This window comes from Vulpes lagopus, chromosome 23 (genome assembly GCF_018345385.1).
Source record: "Vulpes lagopus strain Blue_001 chromosome 23, ASM1834538v1, whole genome shotgun sequence".
NCBI lineage: Eukaryota > Metazoa > Chordata > Mammalia > Carnivora > Canidae > Vulpes > Vulpes lagopus.
The window spans coordinates 39,822,110-39,838,769 of NC_054846.1; the positions used below are offsets into that span (position 1 = coordinate 39,822,110).

At 34.2% G+C, this 16,660-nt stretch overlaps 1 protein-coding gene across 18 annotated transcripts in view; it reads right to left on the reverse strand.

Moving 5' to 3' along the window:
• METTL25 (methyltransferase like 25) overlaps positions 1-16,660 on the reverse strand; it is a 150,818-nt gene that overhangs the window by 57,507 nt on the left and 76,651 nt on the right. For all 18 annotated transcript variants that reach the window (XR_005985343.1, XR_005985344.1, XR_005985340.1 and 15 more), the window contains one exon: positions 3,346-3,439. Coding sequence is in view for 1 of the 18 variants with exons in the window: in XM_041739210.1 (XP_041595144.1) it covers positions 3,346-3,439 (94 nt within the window). In the remaining 17 variants the exon portion in view is untranslated. The remainder of the gene's footprint in view (positions 1-3,345; positions 3,440-16,660) is intronic.

Genomic DNA, 16,660 nt, shown 5'->3' on the forward strand with positions numbered 1-16,660 from the left:
GGAATTCTGGACTAAGCTTTTAAGCTGTGTATAAGCCACTTATATATCTAGTACATGGAGCTCTGTTCCCCTTTTGGAATGATAATTTGGGAATATTTTTCTGTTTACTCCCATACATTTAACATGATTTCTTGTAACTAAAAATACATCCAGAGCACATTAAGAGATTTTCTGGACACTTTACTTACTTAACATAGTTTTGAATATGAAGATGTGCTTTAAAAGATTAGAAACCCATCAACACATTAACCACACTTCCAATTATATAAGCTTAACAATAAATGATCACAAATTTAGTCAAAGATCTTTTAAGTATTGTGGTATATTTAACATTTTAAACTTTGGTGGTTTTGATACTTTTCAGTGCCTAGAATCTCATGTGAAAATTAATTCCATTTTTAAAATGAAACCATACAGGGGTGACTAGGTGGCTCAGTGATTGATCCCAGGGTCCTGGGATGGAGTCCCACATCAGAGTTCCCACAGGGAGCCTGCCTCCCTCCTCTGCCTATGTCACTGCCTCTCTCTGTGTCTCTCATAAATAAAATCTTTAAAAAATAAAATAAAATGAAATTAAGTGAAACCATACACAAATCTTTTATTGAGCTTGTTAAAACTTTAATTTGAGCAGTGATATTTCATGATGTGGGAGAAAAATAGGAATTTGTATTGGATTGAAAACATAATGTTGGGGATCCCTGGGTGGCGCAGCGGTTTAGCGCCTGCCTTTGGCCCAGGGCGCGATCCCGGAGACCTGGGATCGAATCCCACATCGGGCTCCCGGTGCATGGAGCCTGCTTCTCCCTCTCCCTATGTCTCTGCCTCTCTCTCTCACTCTGTGTGTGACTATCATAAATAAATAAAAATTAAAAAAAAAAAAACATAACGTTGGTTTATGTTCTAATCACTCTGATCTGACAGAAAAAAATTCTTTAGTTCCTCTTGTTTAAAATTAAAATAAACCCCCTACTCCCAAAACAGGTACACATCTATTTCCTTCCTTTCATCCTTTTAAATATTTATGTTATGTTGTTCTGTACGTTTCACCCCAAAAGTCTTCCAGTTTGGGCTTATGTTCCTTTTTGTCTTCTTATTCATTTTGTCTGACATACTTGTTCTTAATGAGCTTAAATATTATTATGAGAAAATCAGTAGGACACTATTATTGCCTTTATTAACTAATACAAGGGATAATTTAAGACTGATTTTACATGGTGATACATATCTACATTAGTCTGTTTTTCTTTTCTATTTCATTTTACTTCTCAGTATAATGATGGTCAACAGTTGAGGTTTTGATGTTAGCTGAATCTGTGCTCATGTTCCACTTCTACTTGGTACCTCTCTCTGACCCTGGGAAAATGACTTGTCTTTTTCAACACCTCTCTTCCTAGATCATTACACTGGAATAAGGATAGTATTTACCATAAGAGTTTCATGAAAAGTAAATGAGAAGATGTGATGTTCTTAGCATAATAACTACCACACAGCAAGTGCTTAGTAACTATTAGCTATTATTAATATTCCTATTGGGGTGGCTGGGTGGGTGGTTCAGTTGGTTAAGCATCTGACTCTTGATTTTGGCTTGGGTCATATCAGGGTCATGAGATCAAGCCCTGCATCAGGTTCCACATTCAGTGTGGACTCTGCTCCAAATTCTCTCTCTCCTCTCTCTATCTGGCCTTCTCCTCAGTACCAGATGCTTGTGCTCTCTCTCAAAAAAAAAAAAAAAAAAAAAAATTCCTATCAATAAGGGACATTTACTACAGTTACTATTAAAAACAAACCTGGGAAGAGAAAGCTATCAGGAAGGATAAGTAACATTGTTTTTCTGGGTTTCTGCTGTTTAGATTTTGGCAAAGGATAATATATTTTTAGTTTAAGTAAATACCTAGCTCTTTATCTGTAAAATAATGCCAGACATTCTTGACATTACTGCAAGACATCAAATTGAGATATGGAATAAAGATATCCACTAAATGAGACTGATTGCAAGGAAAGCCAGTCTGATTTAGTTAAAATGTTTTTTCTAAAAACCTAGAAATAAAATAACTTGGATAAAAGTGGTCTATTCTCATTCACTTATGAAGACTAGAAGGATCTTCATTTGGTGACTAAATAAAAATACTGACAAGAGTCATATCAGTCATGTTATTATTGGTAGCACATACACAAAAATCAGAATAATAAAAACCATACATAAAATATAATATTATTAGCCATAACATTAATATAATATCATAATATATAATATCTATAATAAATAAAAACTATATATGAAAACTACAGGAACTAATATTATTTTCTTTCTACTTACTATGTAAAAAAGTGCTAGGTATTTTATGTACATTACTTCATTTAATCTCAAATCATGAGAGTTAGAAATAGTTTTGAATAGCCATTTTATACAGAAGAAACCTGATTAATAACAGTCTAATAGCTTTAAATAATAAAGCAACTGGGGAATAAATGAACAACTGGTACCATAAATAATACCCTCTAGCTTTGATACAATAATTATACCTGTGTTACTTCTTCAAGAAATCCATTTCATGGATTTAAAACCTCTAAAACCAACTATTTTATTCTTTATTTCAATTTATAATCAATTCAAAATACCAGAGTGGGGCACCTGGGTGGCTCAGTCAGATAAGTGTCTGACTTTTGATTTTGGTTCAGGTCATAATCCCAGGGTTATGAGATGGAGTGTCATGTGGGGGTCTACTCTGGGCATGGAACCTGTTAAGATTGTCTCTATCCCTCTCCTCCTGTCTCTCCCTCCCCAAAAACCAAAAAAAACAAAAACAAAAACAAAAACAAAACAAACAAACAAAAAAACCACGCCACCTCCAAACCAACAAACAAAAAAACACCCAAATACCAGAGTGATCCAAGTTCAATTTAATATTCTAGTATCTCTGAATTGATAATTTTTTTTCTCAGTGTTAGAACTTTTTTAATTTAAGTTTTTAATTTGACTGTATAACTTAAGTTATACAGTCTTTAAATGGACTTTATTGTCTCACTGCTCTTGCTTTACTTATAATCCCCATTTGTTCTATTATCTTGCTTTTTAACTGTTTTGATTTCAGAACTGGTACATGATACCTGAATAAACTTAAAGGAGGAAACTCTCTAGAGATGTATGCTAGCAAACCACTCACATTGACAGGAAAGGTGAACTTGGAATAAAGATAATGGTCTCAATATAATTAGATATTTTCTAATATATATTACATGTTTTCACATTTGAAAAATAGAAGGTAAATTATTTTGTATCATCTCAATTCATTACCCCATAGAGTTTCTGTTTTTCTTCCATAAAAATAACAAATATACACTGACCTTGGACTCATCTAATCCAAGCTTCTTAAGAGACTTTCGGACATAGTCCAGAAAGGAAGAGGATTTGGAATAAATTTTACCAACGTGCCGATCACTGCAATAAAAAAAGCGAATCACTTTTTAATTTTTCCAATTTAAATTATAGATGGCATTAAATTCAATCATGAAATACTTTTTTTTTTTAATCATGAAATACTTTTAAATACCTTCTGTGTATATGGCACACACTTCAGATTTGACAAAAATGTAATATTTTTGTAAACACTTTTAAGTTATATATTTGAAGTGTTTAAGATCTGCTTCTGAGTATTCCTTCAACATACAGCAGTAGAAAAAACAATATTATGAAGATAATACTATGAGAAAGAACTTGTAAATTAACAATATTAAAAAAAAAACTTAATTTTTAAAGGGATCTATAGGTCTTTGTAAAGTTTCCATTATGCTGCAAATCACATTTAATTTTACTGGCAACATTACAGTGCATATTTCACTGCAACACCTGCTAATGGTGGCGATAATTCAACAGCTATGCAAAGAGAACTCCTTCAGTGCCAGCCATTAAAGCACCATATGCTGAGTTGGGTCTGACTTGATCTCATTTATGCCCTGCAGATTTTCAGCACAGTTTAAACAAAATATCATGAGGTGGTTTTGAATTTAAATAATGAAATGCTAAACTATCACATTATACAATTTTGATTGCAACTGAGGTAAAATATAAAAAGAGGAAAAAAACCTCACCAATTTCAAGTTATCAAAAACAATTAAGTGCTCACTTAATAGTTAAGCACTATTTTCCCACTATAATCCAGAATTCAGTTTCCTCTATCCATTGTTTCAGACTATTCTCCACATTTACTTCTTGGTGTCTTTGCTCATTCAATCACTTCCAAATGGATTATAAAGTTCTCCACTCTCTAGCTCAAACTAGAGCCATCCTATATGAACAAGCTCAAATTATATATTTTTTGGCACCATGACTAGCAACATTCCTTTCTAATTATGAATTTCTATAGCCTATATCCTTCTTCTACCCATTTATTTCATCACTGCTTTGAAATAATAGTTGTTTGAATAGGAATAGGTTCCAGTAAACAGAAATTATATCTAAGTTTCTATATAATTCTCAGATCCTACACATATGTATCTTCTGCATAACAGACATAATAGATACATACATCTTATCTACTATAGGTGGTGAAAATAGAAGCAGTTAAGACCAATTAGGCAGTTATTACAATAATCTAGAGGAGAGGTTTAGACCAGGGTAATAATCCTGAGGATGGTGAGAAGTGATAGAATTTGAGATATGTTCTGACGGTAGAGACTACAAAATTGTTGAAGGACTGTATCTAGGCAGTGTGAGAAAGAGAGACGTCAATGTTGTCTCCAAGATTTCTAGCTCAAGCAACAGGAAGAATAAGATTGTTACTAACTGGGCTACAGTTTGGGATCTATCAGCATATAGATGGTATTTAAAGTCATGAGATCACCCAGGTAGTAAGTATTGATTTTTTTAAAAAAGTACTCCAACAATTAGAGTTTTGAAAGAAGCAGAATCAGCAAAATAAGCCAAAAGACGAGAAAGGGAAAAAAGTATTTTGTGAAAGACTTTGCTTACAATATGAGAGAAAAAGGACTTTCATTTGAGAGGCAAATTGTGTGAAATACTGAAGGCAGGCCAAGTAAGATAGTTGAGAATATACCATGGGATTTAGAAACATGGGTCATTAGTGCCCCTGAAAGGGTGGTTTGATGGAGTGATGGAATTCAAGAGAAAAAGGGAAAGAAATTGGCAGCATTTTCAAGTTTTCTAGTAAAAAAAAAAAAGAACAGATAAAAAGATAGTTGAAGGGGAATATGGGGTCCCAAAAGGATTTTCAGAAAGTATGCTCTTAAGCACTATGGTACATCGTTTCATTTAATAACACTGAACACTGGCCATCGAGGAACTCTACTAGGTGGGAGAGGAGAAGACACAAACAACTAATTGTACTATCAGGTTTGATTAGAGCAGTAAATCACACAGATTAAGTCCTATGAGAGAAGAGTAGAGAAGAGGGTGAGAAGGAGAAAAGAAAAAGATCACAGAGATGTTTTCTAAACTGGATTTTAAAAAGTGCCTAGATTTTAATTGCCAGAAGCTGTGGAAGGAAAGGGTGGCAGAAACGGAGAGGATATTCCACGTAGAAGGAGGAGCTCCAAGGAAGCATACCAGATATAAAATTAATCACACGGGAAACAATGAATAATCCAGTGTGCCAAGACAGTGTGCAAGCTACCTGAGGTGCAGAGGGTGAAAAACAGGGTAATTGATTAGGTTGCAAAGGATCTTAATGACAGATCAGAAATGGCCTTGAATGGTATAAGGATATTTTATCTTTTGAGTATAAAGAAGAGGAATTATCAAACATTTTGAAGTTAGAAAAGTGACATGACTATTTCTGAAAGATAAATGATGGAACTTCAAGAACAAATTAAAAGGGGGCCCTCTGTCAGAATAAAGCATGGTCAGCATGCTAAAAAAGGAATTGGTATTCTTTCTTTTAATAAAAGTGAATGCAGTAGATCTAATTAAAATTCTACTCAAGTGAATCCAACACCACCCACATGCTTTTCTGAAAATACAATTCCAAGAACATGGTTTACATGTAGCACTCTCCAAAGAGTTAAGATTAGTGCAGTAAATTTTTAGGAAAATGTGAAGTAGAGGTACACCAAATAAATGAAAACAAACATATGAAGGACAAAAAGTGACAAAATCCAGTTTCTCCATCACTACAAAATACTTATAAAATTAATTCTTTTATGTTTTATGCTAATACATATTGAAAGAATTGAGATCCACAACATAAAATTTCGCTGAAAATAGTGACTGGTTAAGGGAACTCCAAAAATCTTCAAACTACTCTTAAATTTAAAAGACACAGGCTTCCTAACTTCGATGGCCACATATTACGGATTAAGTAATTAGTTTTCATTTTTTGAGCCAGTTTTTGTGATCTGGTTTATAACTTTTCTATTTCATTATGGCAAAATCACAATAAAAAACTAGGTAATACATAATTATAGATATCAAAAATTATTTATTGTACTGCTGTATACCATACTCATTATGAGAGAGAATAACTGTGAGTAAAGTGTATATGTTTCCCCTGTTCCCTAAGTGTTTGAATAAATTTTTGTATCATAAAATTCTTTCTTTGACATTTTATTCTCCTTGGAAACTTTCCAGGTAAGTACTAATTATAAAAGGAAAAATTTTCTATAAATTACTGAGTTCGAATATAAATGTTAAATGCTCAATCATAATTAAAATTAATAGAGTAAAATGCTACAATTAAGTCCATGAAAAAGTTTACTTCTAATTTTAGGCTATAAACAATTACACTTAAATTTTAGAATAATGTTTCAGATATTCTAAAAGTGTGTATCACTTGCACATTATTTTAGTTAACAAGAAAAAAAGAAAAATGAGAAAGAAGTAAGTAGATAATCTTATTTTCCACCTTAAGTATTAATCCTTTTTTTCCCCCCAAAATTGAGGTATAATTGACATATAACATTATATTACTTTCAGGTATACAACACAATGACTTGATTTTTGTATACACTGTGAAATGATCAAGTCTAGTTAAAATGCACCATATGTAGTCACAAAAACATTTTTTTTTTCTGGTGATGATAACTTTTAAGATGTACTCTCTTAACAACTTTCAAATATTCAGTATAGTATTGACAAAAGTCATCGTGCTGTATATTATATCCCCATGATTTACTTATTTTATAGCTGAAAGCTTGTATCTTTTGACCCTTTTTACTCATTTTGGCCAGTCCCTACCCTCCTCTTCTCTGGCAACCACCAATGTGTTCTGTGTATCTGCAAACTTGGTTTTTCATTTTGCTTTGTGTTGTTTCGCTTTTTTAATATTCCACATATAAGTAAAATCATGATATTTGTTTTTCCTATGTGACTTACTTCATTTACTATAATGATGCCCTCAAGGTCCATCATGTTCTTTGATATGGCTGAGTAGTATTTTATTGTATCTGTGTTTCTTTCATTCATCTATCAGTGGTCACTTAGGTTGTTTCCAAGTATTAGCTATTGTAAATCATGCCACAATGAATACAAGGTTGCAGGTGTCTTTTCAAATTAATGATTTCATTTTTTTCAGACAAATGCCCAGAGATAAAATTGTTGGATCATATGGTAGTTCTATTTTTAATTTTCTGAGGAATCTCCATACCATTTTCCACAGTGGTTGCACCAACTTACATTTCCACCAACAGTGCACAGAGTTCCCGCTTTCCCACATCCTCATCAACAGTTATTAACTCCTGTCTTTTTGGTAGCACTCACTGTAACAGGTGCGAGGTGATATCTCACAGTGGCTTTGATTTGCATTTCCCTAATGACTAGTGATGTTCAACATCCTTTCATATGCCTGTTGGCCATCTGTACGTCTTCTTTGGATATTAGAAAAATGTCCACTGAGGTCTTCTACCCCATGTTTTAATTGGATTGTTTGTATTTTTGCTGTTGAGCTGTAGGAGTTTTTACATATTTTGGATATTAACCTTACTGGACATACGATTTGCAAACATTCAGTAGGTTGCCCTTTTATTTTGTTGCTTTTTTTTTTTTTGGAGATTTTATTTATTTATTCAGGAGAGACAAAGAGAGAGACACAGAGACATAGGCAGAGGGAGAAGCAGCTTCCCCATGGGGAGCCCGATGCAGCACTCGATCGATCCCAGGACCTCAGGATCATGCCCTGAGGCAAAAACAGACGCTCAACCACTGAGCCATCCAGGTGTCCCATGTTGACCATTTCTTTTGCTGTGCAGAAGCTTTTTAGTTTCATATAGTCTCACTTGTTTACTTTGCTTTTGGAATCAGATGCAAAAATTCACTGCCAAAATCAATGTCAAGGAGTTTAATTGCCTGTATCTTCTTCTAAGAGTTTTGTGGTTTCAGGTTTACATTTAAGTCTTTATTCCATTTTTGAGTTAATTTTTGTGTATGGTTTAAGATAGTAGTCGTTTCATTCTTTTGCATGTAGCTGTCCAGGTTTATTAAAGAGACCATCTCTTCCTTGTTAAATATTCCTGTTGCCTTTGTCATAAATTAATTGGCCATATATGCATAGGTCTATTCATGGGCTCTCTATTCAGGTCAATTGTTTTTACGTGCCTGTTTTTAAGCCAACAACATCATGCTGTTTTGATTATTATAGCTTTATTTTGATTGTTATAGCTTAATTATACAGTTGAAATCAGGGAGCACGATGCCTCCAGCTTTCTTCTTCTTTCTCAAGATGGCTTTAACTACCATTTCATACAAATTTTAGGATTATTTTTTATTTCTGTGAAAATTTCCACTGGAATTTTTATAGAGATTGCTTTTGGTAGTATGTCATTTTTACAGTATTAACTATTCCAATCTATGGGTATGGAATATCTTCCCATTTATTTGTATATTCTTCAATTTCTTTCATCATTATTTTACAGTCTTCAGTGTACAGGTCTTTTACCTTCGTGGTTAAATTTATTCTTAGTTATACATCTTGATGCAGCTGCAAATGGGATCATTTTCTTATTTTCTCTGACAGTTTGTCATTAGTGTATAAAACCTTAACAATCTTTTGTACATTGATTTTATATTCTGCAACTTTCCTGAATTCATTTATTAGTTCTAACAGTTTTTTGGTGGAGTCTTTAGGGTTTTTTTCTCTATAAAATCATGTCATCTATAAATAGTGAGTTTTACTTACTTCTTCCTTTCAAATTTAGGTGCCTTTTATTTATTTTTTCTTGCCTTACTTCTCTGGCTAGGAATTCTAATACTATATTGAATAAAAGTGCTGACAGCAGGCATTCTTGTCTTATTCCTGCTCTTAGAAGAAAAGCTTTATGCTCTTCACTATTGAGTATGAATATTAGATGTGAGCTTGTCATATATGGCCTTTATTACATTGAGGTCCATTTCCTCTATATCTACTTTGTTGAAAGTTTTTATCAAAAATCGATGTTTAATTTTGTCATATGTTTTTTCTGCATCTATTGAGACAATCATGAATTTTACATTTCATTTTGTTAATGTGGTTGACGTTAGTACCCTTACTGGATAGAGATTCCAATCAAGTTAACCTTGATTTACAATGCTAATAAAAAGATCTGTGCAACTCAAATATTAAAAATACTCCAAAAAATGTAAATTAAAAAGAAGCATGGGATAGTGTAAATACTTAAGGACCATGAATTTAGTCCTAATCCGAGTTTTTCAGGCTGTATGATTTTAGGCAAGCTTTTAATCACTTATATCTATTGTGGTTTCATTTTACATTATAAGATTGAGCACCTGATCCTATGTGCATTGAGTGTCATTTTGTGAACCTACCTGTCCAGTCTTTTCACTGTTTTTCTTTAATAGAGGTTAATTTTTCCACAAATTTGTAGGAATTTCTTATGTATTTTGGCTATTAATCTTCTTCCAGTTATAGGACTTGCAATTAGTCTCTACCACTGGTCACTTATTCTAAGGCATCTTCTGAAAACAGAAGATCTTAATATTAATGTGATTGAGAGGTGCCTGGGAGGCTCAGTCAGTTAGGCGTCTGCTTTCAGCTCAGGTCATAATTCCAGGGTCCTGGAATTGAGCCCAGGAGAGGGGAGTCTGAGGAACTGAGAAGAGTCCGCTTATCCCTCTCCCATTGCCTTTCCTCCTTCCTTACTTTGTGCTCTCTCTCTCAAATAAACAAAATCTTTTAAAAAACAATAATGTGATTGAATTTTCAATCTTTTAAGATTTGCAGGTTTATATTTAGTTTGAGAAATCCTTCCCCTATCTCGAGGTCATAAAACTATTCTTCAAACTATCTTCTGAAAGTACTGTACTACTGCCTTACATAGTTAAGTTTTTAATCCATTATGAATTGACTTTTGTGTTGTAAAGTAGGGGTTCAGATTCATTTAATTTTTTTGTGTGTAGTGAACAGAATAATGGTCCACCGAAGATGTCCACATTCTAATCCCAGAATCCCTGCATATATTATATTACTTGGAAAGAGAAATGAATATTGCAAATTAATTAAATTTTATAATCTGCTTTAAAATTAAGAATCCTGGATTATCCAAGTGAACCAAGATAATTTCAAGGATCCTTTAAAGTGGAAGAGCGAAATAGAAAGGATATCAGAATACAGAAAGATTTAAAGATCCTATGCTGCAGGATTTGAAGACTGAGGAATGAACTATGAGCTATGAGCCAGAATACATAGGGTTCCTCTAAAAGTTGTCAAAGGTAAGGAAATGGATTATGCCTTGGAGTCCCCACAAGAAATGGAAGTCCTGAAGATACCTGATTATCGCATAGTGAAACCCATTTTGGGCTTCTGACCTCCAGCGGGCTAGATAGTAATTTTATGTGGTTTTAACCCACTAAATTTGTAGTAATATGTTACAGCATCAATGGAAACCAATACATTGTATAGCTGTATAAGTATTGTTCTAGCACTATTTAATGACTACTCCCTCTTCTCTCTACTGATCAAAACCAACAGGACAAAAGGTTTGTTCTGCACTATTAGTTCCACTAGCCAGTATGACAATCATCTAAATCATTATAGTTAAAAAAAAATGCTGTTATTTGGTGAGACAAGTTTCTCAACTTTGTTTTTCTTCTTCAGTAATGTCTTTGCTTTACTTGCTAATAATGTAGCTTTCTCATGTATATTTTGAAACAACTTACAAATTCCATAATACAAACACTAATACACTTTAGAGATACTCATTAAATGTACTGAAGTGCAACAATCCAGCAATCACTTTGTGAAGAGCTGGTATTTTTTACAATATTAAATCTTTTTATCCACGAACATATCATATTTGTCCATTTATTTAAGAGTTCCTTTTCAACTAGTAACATTTAAAAAAAAGGCTCTTGTGTTCCAAAAGCGTATCAGTTTTTAAGAATGGCCTCAGTGGTACAAGAACTTAGCTGTCCCAATACTAAATTATCATGTTGATTAACCCTTAAGTCTGGTACCTGGTCAGGTACCCCCATAATACCTTTCTAGATTGCTCTACCAGGTTTTTTTCCTCCTGACTTCTGACCATCTCAAGTTAGCAGAGACTGAGTCTCTTAGTTACTTTTCTTGCTGTTTTTGAGGACTTTTGTCCTAACATTTATTTTTTTTTGTCCTAACATTTAAAATTTTATTTTTTCCCTCTTATTAAGTACATTCATCAATAAGCTTATCCAGTCAACTGGCATTTAAGAATGGACTAGATTACTGTAGCATAAAACAGTTTAATATAAAATACTATCTTTTGGATATATACATCAAATAGTAATAATAAATTTAAGAAAGTTCAGAGATCCCAAATCAATGTTATCATAGTCCTCTCTAGTGTATAGTCTTCAACTATATTTTTCAGCGCATCTCACAGATTTTGAGACTGCACTAAATGCCTCTGTTATTACTATTCAGTCAAACAGCTTCTTTCAGTCCAATTGGGTATGAGCCATTTAGTTTTGAGTTCTGGGTATATTCAGAATGACACCATTTCTAGGTTGATGACAGCCAGAATTTTTATGGAAACATGCACTATGTACCTTGTCCAAGAATAAGTGCCTAATCTCCTGTACATTTCTTAACACTAATCACTGATCTATCAATGATAAAAGCATATGTCTCCGTCTTTTTAGGTGCCTTCTTATTCTTCTTCTAGACCAAGTGAATATATTGTTTTCTCCCTATTGGAATTATTTTGCTAGTTCTACATTCTCTTACCATTCTTTTTGTGTCCACAAACCATAAAGTTTTTAACATACACCAACTTATACAAAGTCCAAAGAAAATGATAACTTTTTCAAGAACAACTCAAAGGAATTAGAACATTTTATAATTTTACTGTTTAATTCTCTCTGTATTTTAAATTACACAAAATTTTGCTTCCATAGTTTTATACTATTTTTAGATTAGCTCATATTTACTCTTCCTATTACTTGAGGACTTTATTATTTTTTTTAGAGCAGTTTTAGGCTCACAGCAAAACTGAAAAGAAGATGAGAGATTTCCTGTATGCCCCCTCTCCTACACATACATAGCCTCCCCCATTATCATCTTACACCAGATTGGTAGATTTGTTGCAACTGATGAACCTACACTGACACATCATAATCACCCAAAGTCCACAGTTAAGAGTGTACTCTTGGTGTTGTACATTCTACGGGTTTTGACAAATGTGTAATGACACATATCCACCATCATGGAATCACCCAGAGTAGTTTCCTGCCTTAAAAGTCCTCTATGCTTCACTTGTTCATACTTCACCCCACCCCAAGCCCTGATATTTTTATTCTCCCCATAGTTTTGCCTTTTCCAGAATGTCATATGATTGGAATTATAAAGGATTTTAAGATTGGCTTCTTTCACTTAGCAATATATATTTAAGTTTCTTCCATGTCTTTTCATGACTTCATAGCTTTTTTTTTTTTTTTAAACTGTGAATAATGTTACACTGAATAAATGTACCACAGTTAATTTATCAGTTTTCCTACTGAAAGATATCTTGGTTACATCCAAATTTCGGAAATTATGAATAAAACTGCTATAAACATCAGTGTGTAGGTTTTGTGTAGACAGAACTTTCCAATACCTTTGGGTAAATACCATCAAGCATGATTACTGGATCATATAGTAAGAGTAGGTTTAGTTTTATAATAAACTACCAAACTCTTCCAAATTGGCTTCATAGAGACAGAGAGAGGCGGAGACACAGGCAGAGGGAGAAGCAGGCTCCATACAGGATGCCTGACGTGGGACTTGATCCAGGGGCTCCAGGATCACATCCCAGGCTGCAGGTGGTGCTAAACCACTGCGCCACCAGGGCTGCCTTGAATGCAAGTTCTTATTGTTCCATATCCCTGCTAGCATTTAGTGTTGTCAGTGTTCCGGATTTTGGTATTCTAATAGGTGCATAGTGGTATCTCATTGTTTAATTGCATTTTTCTGTAATTTCTCTCTTCACTTCTCCATGGGGTTTGTGTACTTCTTGTTTCGTGGACTCATGTCTTTTTTTTTTTCAATATTGGAAAATTCTTAATATTGCTACTGCTCTAATTGCTCTCTCCTTTTTTCTCAAACTGCAACTAACAAGTATGTGAAGCCTATTCACTGTATTTTTCATAGCTCTTAGTCTTTCTTTTGTATTCTCCATCTTTCTGCTTCTTCATGCTTCATTGTGGGTTTTCTTCTGACCTGTCTTCCAGTTTACTAATTCTTTCTTCAGCTGTGTCTACAACACTATTAATATTACCTACTGATTTCTTCATTTCAATTATTTTATTTTTCAGTTGGAGGATTTTCACTTGGATTATTTGTTTATGTTTTGGTTCTTTGACAAAATATTTTGTCCAACATACATTTTAAATACATTTTTTAACAAAAATTTTTATTTTATGATAATTGTAGATTCACATGCAATTGTAGGAAAGAATTCAGAGACTGTTATTCCCTTTATCTAGTTTCCTAAAATGTCTCATAATGTAACATCTTAGAAAATAATAATACAGTATCACAACCAGGGTACTGATATTGATGCAGTGAAGTTAGAGAATATTTCTATCACTACAAGGATCACTCATGTTGGTGTTCTATATAGGCACACCTAATTCTCTTCCATCTCACTTTCTCCCCCAGAAACAACTAACCTCTTCTCCATTTCTATAATTTTGTTACTTCAAGAATGTCATGTAGGGCAGCCTGAGTGGCTCAGTTTAGTGCCGCCTTCAGCCCAGGGCATGATCCCAGAGACCCGGGATCGAGTCCCTCATCGGACTCCCTGCATGGGGCCTGCTTCTCCCTCTGCCTGTGTCTCTGCCTCTCTCTCTGTGTCTCTCATGCATAAATAAATAAAACCTTAAAAAAAAAAAGTCATGTAAATAGAATTGTACAGTATATACCTCTTGAGACTTTTTTTTTCACTCAGCATAATTTTTGTAGTTTTATCCAGGTTATTGTATCAATAGCTTATTCCTTTTTATTGCTGGGTAGTATTCCATGAAATGGATTAGCACTATTTAACTACCTGTTGGAGGGCATCTGGGTTGTTTTAAGTTGAGAGGCTACAAGTAAAGCTGTCATAAACATTCATACACAAGCTTTGTATGAAGAAAAGCAGCCTCTGTTGACACCTTGTTAGTGCTAGGACTTCCAGCTTCTCACATTGTCTCTACTGATGCTGTGGTAGGGGTGGACTTGTAACTCCTGGGCAATGATGAAACTTCTGACTTTCTACCAGGTCTTCTCTGATGCCACACTGTTGGGGAGAGAGTGTAACCTTTTTACTGCTGGGTGGACAGGAAGTTTAAATTCCCACATGGTCTCTGACACTGTGGCAGTAGTGGTGGGGTGCTTGTTACCACTTGGTGGAAGAAAATCCTAAGTTTCCTACTTGGCTTTCTTTGACACCACTCCACAAGTCCTGTTCAGGAAGTTCCTTATAGGCTGGAAAGGATGGAAGTCTAGGCTCTCCACTTATCCTCTGCCGGCATGGTGGGGGGTGGGGATTTGGTTTTTGGCTGCAATATGGTAGGTTTGTCGAAAGGTTTTCCTGTGCCTCCCTCTTTCCTGGTCCTTTGGCTAGAGAAAGAAGGTATTTTATTGGTTTTGTTTTGTTTTTTAATGTACCAAATAGCATTTCTGGATTGCAGTTTAATTCAGCTCCAATATAAAGTTTTTAAAAGCAAAAAAGAAAACCCAGGGATCTCCCACTAATTTGTTCCTTAGGTCCTGAGATCTTGAGCTAGTTTGCCGTATTCTCTTTTCCTAGGTATTTGTCGTGTAAACTTTGTTGTGAAATTATTTGTTTTTGTTTTCTTTTTTTGCATTAACAAGTACTTTAATATTTAATTTTGACCTCAACAACTTACAGTGGCCTGTTTTTTCTAAGTGTCTTAGAACAGGATTCACTTCAAGTCTGAATAAGCTAATTTCGTAAGATAAATGGTAACATTCAAGTACCCACATAAACACAGAATTTATCTTTTTTCCCCTAGTTTTATTAGAAAATAACTAGAATACAAGTTTAAGGTATATGGCATGATGGTTTGATTTCCATATATTATGAAAGGATTATCACATAGGCTCACCTAACACCCATCATCTCATATAGAAACATCTTAAAAAAGAAAAAGGAAAAAAAATTCTTTTAGGATGAGAACTCAGGATTTTCTCTTAATTTTTCTCTATATATCATATAGCAGTGTTAGCTACGGTTATTGTGTTGTAGATTACACCCCTAGTATTTATCTAATAACTGCAAGTTTGTACCTTTTAGTCACCTCCCTCCAATTCCTCATGCCCCCACCCTCTGCTCCTCGTAACCACAGGCCTGATCTTTTTCTATGAATTTGATATTTTTGTTTAGATTTGCTTTTGTTTTGAGATTCCACAGGTAAGTGAGATCATACAGTATTTCTTTTTCTGTCTTATTTCACTTAGCCTAATGCTTTCAAGTTCCACCCATTTTGTTGCAAATAGTACGATTCCTTCATTTTTTAATGGCTGAATAATATTCCATTATGCCTTCATCCACTGATGGACACGTAGGTTGTTTCCATATCTTGGCCATGGTAAATAAGGATGCTATGAACATGGATGGGGGTGCAGATATCTTTTTGAGTTAGAATATTCATTTGCATCAGATGTATTACCAAAGGTGAAACTGCTGAATCATCTGGTAGTTCCATTTTTTATTTTCTGAGGATTCTCAATACTGTTTCCAACAGTAGTTGAATTTATATTTCTACCTACAATGCAAAAGGGTTCCCTTGTCTCCATATCCATGCCAACATGCTAGCTCTTATCTTTTTGATGATGGCCATTCTAACAGGTGTGAGGTGATCTCATTGTGGTTTTCTTTTTGTAAAGAGTTTTTATTTATTTATTCGAGAGAGACAGTGTGTGTGCATGCACGAGCAGAGGGAAGAACAGAGGGAGAGGGAGAGAGAGAAATTCAAGCAGACTCTGCACTGAACATGGAGCTGATGCAGGGCTTGATCTCACAATCCTGAGATCATCACCTGAGCCAAAACAAAGTCAGATGCTTAACTGACTGAACCACTCAGGCAGCCCAATCTGACTGTGGTTTTAATTTTCATTTCTCTAATACCTAGTGATGTTGAGCATCTTTTCATGTACTTGTTGGCCTTTGTCTATCTTTGAAATGTCTATTCAGGTCCTTTGCCCATTAAAAACATTTTTGTTGTTATCCAGTTGTAGGAGTTCTTTATCAGATAATG